The sequence below is a fragment of the Silene latifolia genome, chromosome 7, assembly GCF_048544455.1.
Source record: "Silene latifolia isolate original U9 population chromosome 7, ASM4854445v1, whole genome shotgun sequence".
NCBI classification, from domain to species: Eukaryota; Viridiplantae; Streptophyta; class Magnoliopsida; order Caryophyllales; family Caryophyllaceae; genus Silene; species Silene latifolia.
Genome location: NC_133532.1, coordinates 7,176,199 through 7,184,306, shown reverse-complemented (window position 1 = coordinate 7,184,306; position 8,108 = coordinate 7,176,199). Strand labels below are relative to the sequence as shown.

General features: G+C 37.0%; 2 protein-coding genes across 2 annotated transcripts; both read left to right on the top strand.

The window, feature by feature from the left end:
• LOC141590849 (uncharacterized) lies at positions 1–2,519 on the top strand. The gene is made up of 3 exons (XM_074411381.1): positions 1–868; positions 1,078–1,269; positions 2,235–2,519. The coding sequence occupies exons 1-3, from the start codon at positions 173–175 to the stop codon at positions 2,385–2,387; spliced, it is 1,041 nt and encodes a 346-aa protein (XP_074267482.1). The 5' UTR covers positions 1–172; the 3' UTR covers positions 2,388–2,519.
• An 851-nt stretch (positions 2,520–3,370) lies between these two features.
• On the top strand, positions 3,371–7,103 carry LOC141591564 (F-box/LRR-repeat protein At3g60040-like). The gene is made up of 3 exons (XM_074411944.1): positions 3,371–5,161; positions 5,387–5,593; positions 6,544–7,103. The coding sequence occupies exons 1-3, from the start codon at positions 3,938–3,940 to the stop codon at positions 6,748–6,750; spliced, it is 1,638 nt and encodes a 545-aa protein (XP_074268045.1). The 5' UTR covers positions 3,371–3,937; the 3' UTR covers positions 6,751–7,103.
• The last annotated feature ends 1,005 nt before the right edge of the window (positions 7,104–8,108 follow it).

Here is an 8,108-nt window from a genome sequence, read left to right as displayed (position 1 = left end):
ATAGAACCGCTTATTGATAAATGGATAAGTATCGCGGTGCAAAACCAAATCCAAGAGTTGAATATCAATCTTCTCCCTGGCAACTAAAATACGGCTGCCTGAGATTCTATTCCGTGCAAAATCATTGAAAGTTTTGTCATGTCACAACGTGGTGCTAAGATATTATGACACTATGGATCTCGTATCTCTAGAGTTTTTGAGTTTCTTCGTCGGAAAGGTAGACGAGGATATGCTTCAGAAGATCATTTCTCTATCCCCTTTGGTTGAATTATTTATTGCTCCAGATTGGGGCCTTGGAAAAATTTCACTTCCTTGGTCGAGAAAAGTAAATAACGGAGGTGAATGCGTTGGTAGTGGAACAATGCAGTACAATCTCAAAACTGCACCACTTAAAGAGTTTGTGTATCATGGCATTGGGTCTACTGCGACGTGGGAATGGAACATGAATATGAGTGCATTGAAGAACCTTAGAAAGTTGGAAATTGTTTGGGCTCCTATAACAGATGATATTGTTTCGGAGATGGCTTCTGGGCTGACAGCGTTAGAAAGTTTAGAACTAAGTTCATGCTCAATGCTGAAGTCCGTTAAGATCTCAAGCATTTCTTTGAAGGAATTTCGAATTAAAGAGGTCTATAACGAGATTCATTTGACAAAAATTACAATTGACACCCCAAACTTGCTCGAGTTTCGGTGCAGCTGCGATGTGGAGTCCTATGTGTTGATCAGAGCTCAAGATCGTAGTAATACTTGTTTCTTACCGCCATGGGTGGAAACTATCACTATTGTTTGGTTTGTTAAGCTGAAGAAGTTTCTCACAGAAACAAACTGTTTCAAATCTCTTGTTATAGATATGGGTACTTTTGAGAAGGTATAACTTTATTCGCATTTCTTGATTTGTCTATAGTGTTTAACTGTCTTATTGTAATACTCTCTCCGTCTAAATCATTTGTTTAGCTTTGGTTAAAATACCCCTCACAAGTCACAAGTAATACAAAAGGTAAACAAATGATTATGACGGAAGGAGTAGTGTATTTTCAATTGGGGTCATACACTCTCACATAATGCTGGCATCTGTAGATTGACATAGACGAGGACCTACTGTGGAGTGTCGGTGTCACTGGCTCACCATACAAACTCAGAGAGTTAAAGCTGCGCGAAAAACATGATTATTTTTCCTTCGGATCTTTGAATGTTGAATTTCTGGATGCACTGTTTTTGACTTGCAGCCCTGATGTGCTGTCATTAAGTTTCCAGAATATGGCTCCTGGGGTATGTTATGTTGCATGGTTTTATGATAGTTGTATGTTATGTTTGTTATATTCTTTGATGGTCTATGAAATTAAAATGACAAGTTTAATAATAACCCGGAGATAGGGATACTACTGCGGAGGGTTTCATTGCAAGAACAATCTTAAAAGCTCTGTTACTCCGATACTGTGGTGTCGTCTGTCTGACACGTATTGTCTCAGACAGAACTCACAAAATAACTGTATCCGTCACTCCGACACGAGACTATGTCGGAGAGTCGGGGTAACTCAATTTCAAAGAAAAAGGATTACTATCAAGTAAGGTTAATGATTTGGAATGAGAAGATGGGTGGGCTAGTATATTATGAATTTTATTCATTAAAATCATATATCTTCAACTGTTATTGTCTAGCACCTTGTTTGGCTGACGGGGACAAAATCGGTTGTTGGATAGTACTATAGTAAGTTGGGTTGAACGAAAATGGAGGGATTCCGTGTCCCTCCTACTGGCCAGATAAAATCCTTCAACCATAGGGAAGATTGGAATGAAAGCACCATTTCTTTATCTTCCCATCGATCACTCTCCTCCCAAACAACCATCATTTGATGATCATCCCTTACTTCTGGAGGATTTCTCCAATTGTATCCAAACAACCCTTTAGAATGGAATAAATCAAAATGTTTGTGGATTTCTTTGCTTTTCATCTTGCCCTTTTGTGTTGCTTTGGTATACCTGGATTGTGTGTAATGTTGTTGTTGTTGTGTAGGTAAAAAATTGGCTTGAGCTGATATGATTGCGCCTCTTTCTTGCCTCGCCTATTTCTTGAGCAGTAATACCCAGATGTCTTTAGTAGATCCTTAGCTTCTTGGTCAGCCAACAAACGCTGAATCTTCCAAGTATTAGTCTGTCAGTTTCATCATTTTTCGGGCTTGAATCGTTTCCCTCAAACTAACACCTCTTTATCTTTCTGTATTGTACTGTTATAGTATATCTTGGGTTATTTGAGGCGCAAAGTGCAATGTTGGAAGGATCCCCTGAAGAAAGTTGAAGTTGAAGGTGTCGACTGCTCAAACTTACTCTCAAAACCACCAGAAGTTGAGTTCAGGTTTAGACTGTCCTGGTTCTCAGTCGAGTCTTAATTTGTACTGACAGCTACATGGGTTTTCGAAACTTGCCTATTCTAGTCAGAAACTTGATCAACTGTTTTCTTTGTGCTGAACCCTGTATCACAAGTAGTTTTATTTGCAAAGATCATGAAAAAAGAGTGGATTATTTCAATTTTCTGTCCATTTCAATCCATACATGATGTCAATTTATGCACAAATGAAAACAATATAAGATGTCAAATCTGTCTTTCACAAATTTATTGTAAAACTAACTCTTTCAATACTTGATTTTAGCCACTAATATGGTTTGTTCAGGATCCGTTTTGCACGTTTTTTTTATGTATAGCAGTATTACACAAAACTAACTATAGTCAGATTTAGGACACAAAAAAAAAATATTGGGATATTCTTATTTATAGCCTTCAACCTTCTCAATTTGTCACTTGTACAGTTGTACCCTTTCTTTTTTTAAAAAAACTTTGACTATCACCAACTCTTGGCTAGAGTTGTCTTTGGGTCAGACCGGGCTCCCTTAGCTAGGCCTGAACCGGCCAGGGGGAGGAGCGGGCTTGGCCTGGTCGGGGCTGAGAGTATGTTTGACCTAGGCCAGGCTCGTGGTGGGTGGAGGGCGGCTCGGGTTGGTGGGCCTGTATAATTTTTTTTCCTAAATAGGTAGGCCAGGTTTGTTTTTGAGACCTGGCCAAGCCATGGAGGGGGGACGGCCTGGGTGGGCCAGGCCGGGTCGAGGCTGTAGGCAAGGGGAGCCCGTTGTTCGGGTCGGCCTGTGCATTTGGCCAGCTTTACTCTTTGGGCCTTGGCTGTGAGCCTACGAGTTATGTAAATGGCAAAAAAAAAAAATCATATGTACATTTTACGAGATCTTCAATTTGAAATAAAAAATGATTGTTTTTGGAATTCATAGTAGGGAATTATGATCGGTCAAGATATTTTGACGGAATAAACTTTGACTGACTAGAACTCCCGGTACAAATTTCGAGAACGATAATTTGTTTCACATCCACCGTCCCGTCTTTCCGAGATCTTCAATTTGGGAAAAAAAAAATTACCGTTTTCTAATATCGTAGCCAAAAGTTATCCAACATCTTTTTCAAAATGAAAACAAACGGATGAAAATGAAAAATTTACTCAAAATATTAATCATTTTCAACAGTCAAGATTTGCACCAAAAAAACATACTGCAAGTGAAGGTTAGTTTCAGTCCTCCTGGTTAACTCTTGGGCATTTTGTTTCTTCATTGTTTCAGAATTTGAAATGGTAGGTTTTGCTTAAAACCGTCTTAATTTAAGTTAACGACCCCTCAATTTTAATCGGCTATGTGAGCGGTCTTAAGTTCCTTTTATTTTCAACTCTATTTTAATCGGTTGTGAGCGATAGTAAGTCAAGACGGTCCCAAACAAGAATTGGTGCATGCCACTTGTTTGATGAAATTCCTCTGAGAGAATTGTTATGATCATTTTCTTTGTGCATGCCAACTGTTTGATGAAATTCCTCTGAGAGAATTGTTATGATCATTTTCTTTGTGCATGCCAACTGTTTGATGAAATTCCTCTGAGAGAATTGTTATGATGATGGGGGATATGGATAAAATTGATAGAATTTCGGATCTCCCTGAGTTTATACTACATATTATTCTCTCAATAATCGATACCAAAGAGGCGTTTCGCGCTAGCGTATTGTCTAAGAAGTGGTATCGAGTTTGGTCTTCCATTCCGGTTTTGGATTTTAACATTAAGTACTTTAAGAAGGTTAAGGATATTGATCCCTTCTATTTTGGTGGTGGTTCTCGTTATGATTATATTTATGATGATCGTACTGTTGAACGATTTCTGGGGTTTATAGATACGACTATGGAAAGATACCTTGCGCAGAATTATAGAATTACAAAACTCGACATTGTACTTCCTTATGCTGATGAAGAGACAGAACTGCTGGTCGATAAATGGATAGGTATCGCGGTGCAAAACCAAATCCAAGAGTTGAATATCAATTTTCTTGATGAAGTAGAATACGAGTTGCCTGAGATACTATTTCGTGCAAAATCACTGAAAGTTTTAATGTGTAAGTTTGTGAATCTAGGATATTATGATACCATGGACCTCGTATCTCTGGATTCTTTGACACTCGACGGTGGAACTTTAGACGAGGATATGCTGCAAAAGATCATCTCTTTATCCCCTTTGGTTAAATTATGTATTACACATTGGGACCTTGGAAAAATTTCTCTGCCTTGGACGAGAAAAGTATGCAAGGGAGCTGAATGTGTTGGTAGTGGAACAATGCGATACAACCTTAAAATAGCACCACTTAAAGAGTTTGTGTATTATGGTCTTGGTTCTACTTCGCCGTGGGCATGGAACATGAATGTGAGTGCATTGCAGAACCTGAGAAAATTGAAAATTGTTGCTGCTAATATAACAGATGATATTGTTTCGGAGATGGCTAATGGGCTGGTAGCGTTAGAAAGTTTAGAACTAACTTCATGCTCAATGCTGAAGTGCGTTAAGATCTCAAGCATTTCATTGAAGGAATTTCGAATTGAAGAGGTCCGTGAAGAGAGTCATTTAATTAAAATTACAATTGACACCCCAAACTTGCTCGAGTTTTGGTGCAGCTGTGATGTGGAGGCCTGTCTGTCATTGATCAGAGCTCAAGATCATTGTAATACTTGCTTTTTACTGCCATGGGTGAAATCTATCACGTCTGTTTGGTTTGTTAAGCTAAAGAAGTTTCTCATAGAAACAAACTGTTTCAAATCTCTTGTTGTAGACTTGGGTAGCTTTGAGCAGGTATGACTTTATGCCGATTTTGTTATTTGGTTATAATCTTACTGTAATACTCTCTCTGTCGCGATCATTTGTTTACGTTTGAGTAGAATACCCCTCACAGAATATATAAAAAGTAGTCAAATGATTGAGACGGTGGGAGTAGTCTATTTTCAACTAGGGTCATACACTCTTACCTAATGTAACTATGGAAGAAAACAATGAAAATGATTATGTTGGCATCTATAGTTTGACATAGACGAGGACCTACTGAGGATTATCGGCATCACTGGCATCACTGGCATCACTGGCTCACCATACAAACTCAGAGAGTTAAAGCTGCGCGAATCAAAGGATGGTTTTCTACCATCTTCGTTTATGGCCTTTCTGGATGCACTGTTTTGGAGTTGCAACCCTGATGTTCTGTCAATAAGGTTCCGTAATAGATCTCCTAAGGTATGCTATGCTACATTGCTACATGGTTTTAACTACTTTTAAGATAGTTGTATGTTATGTTGGTTATATACCTTGATGGACATTAATCTGTGGGGATATGGGTACTACTGCGGAGGGTTTCATTTGCATGAACAATCTTAAAACTCACTTAGTTGTCAGTGTCATGTCTAACACGTATCGTCCCCGAGACCAAAAAATTAAAAAATTCGCACAAAATAGCGGTATCCGACACTTCCCGAGACCATGTCGGAGAGTCAGGGTAACACATCGTAATTAAAAGAAAAGGGATTGCTACCAAGGTTACTGATTTTGAATGAGAAGATGGGTGAGCTAGTATATTATGAATTTCATTCATTAAAATCGTATATCTTCAACTATTATTATCTAGTGGCTTGTTTGCAGGGAGTAAGTTGGGTTGGGAAAAAATGGAGGGATTCCTAATCCCTCTTACTAGCCACATAAAATCCTTTTAGCATAGGAAAGATTTGGAACGAAAGCACCATATCTTCATTCTCCCTCTCATCGGCCATCACCCCCTTCCTCTAATTGTATCCAAACATATTTAAGACTGCAGGAATTCTTTGTTGCTCTTCCTTGTATGCCTGGATTGTGCATTTGTGTGTATAGGTAAAAATTTGGCTTTGCTTGAGCAGTAATACACAATGGTTTTGGTAGATCTTTAGCTTCTTGGTCATCCAACAAACTCAAATCTTATTAATCTATTCGGAAAACTCAACAAACACTCTTTACCATCAGTCCGTGTGCTTTCCCACTCACACTCTAAATGGGTTTTTGGTGAGAGGAAATGGTATCCGTCTGACCATTTCAGACGGATATGGCGGTCTGAAATAAGAATTTGTGCTTTACCATATATTTCATCATTTTTCGGTTTGGATGGTTTCACCTCAAACTAATATACCTTTTTATCTTTCCATATTGTGTTATTATAGGATATCGTGGATTATTTGAAGAGCAAAGTGCAATGTTGGAAGCATCCCCTGAAAAAAATTGAAGTTGAAGGTGTCGATTGCTCAAGTTTACTCTCCGAACCATCAGAATTCGAGTTCAGGTTTAAACTGTCATGGTTCTCAGTGAGTGTTAACTTAAATGCTATGACTACATTGGCTTGGGAACCTTCGACACTCATGGAGCAGTAGGCTCTCCGATTGAGGAGAGGAAGTCCATTTGGAAAACGGAAACAACACTAATATGCATTCCCTAACTATCGACTTTCTCAGTGATGCCTTCACCTTTTGCATTCTCCACGGCTCCACCCTTCTTTAACTCCTTTTATCTTTCCCTTGCTACTACAGCCAACCAGCACCCGCAAGGCGCAACCGTTAAGATGTAAATGTAGCAGTAACCACCATTGATGGGCTACACTATTATTTTACCTATTGGTTACCTACTTTGGTCAGATATCAATTTATGCCTAAATTCTTCAAGACGGTCTTAGAAAAGCTAGAGTGGTTTATATTTGGCTTCGTTTTAAACTATTTTTTGCGTAAAATTGCTTGAACTACGATAGTTGCTCTGTTCTATTGACTTCTTTTACTATTCCATTGACTTCTTTTAGTATTTCATTTCGAGTCATTCCATTTGATTTTTTTACATTTTCAATTTTTAGTCCCTTAAAACATTTCTAAATGATTATAACACCCTACATATCCCGCTTGTCGTGGGTATAATAGTCTTTTCCCTACTACTTATCTCACTTATTTTGATATCTCGTTAATGGTTGTACAGAACTTAACGTAAATAAATCAATGGGATGGAGAAAGTGCAATTTATGGAACCAAGAAAAATAAGAAATAGTCGTACAATTCATTCTCAACAGCCAACATTTGACACAATGGAAATACATTCTTAATCATATAATGAGCTTGAGTTGAACTAAATTGATCACATAATGATGTTAGTATTATCATAATTATAGGATCTTATAAATTTAGTTTATTTGGGTCAATATTAATGTTTTTGGATGTATATTTGTTTTTGCATTTAAAAACAACATATTTTCTAAAATTTTCATGGATTCTTAACTTATTTCCGTTTTCATTTTCTTAAAAAAAAAACAAAAAATCCAACCTAAATACACTCACGACTCTTAGTCTTTTTTTTTTTTTTTTTTTTTTTTTTTTGAAATCTTTGATATTATTCTTAATCTATAAGACAAAATATAGTTATGTGAGATCTTGTTTGATTTATCGTCGTGAATGCTACAAGAATATCAAATTTTTATAATTTTTAATAATGTGTAACTAAAGATATGCACATTACAAAACGTGTCTCGACAAGTGTGATAATGCAACTGTAACCTTTGGTCTGGATGGGAGGAAGTATTTATTACAACAATTGTGAATTATTTATTAAAAAAAAAAATTTAAAAAAAAATTATTAAAAAATTTTAATCACTTGTAAATTAAATTAAAATTTATTTATTTTTTTAGAGTAAAAAAAAATTAAAATTTGCTTTAAATGCTAGTTGAAGACTAAATTAACTCGGTTGATCACA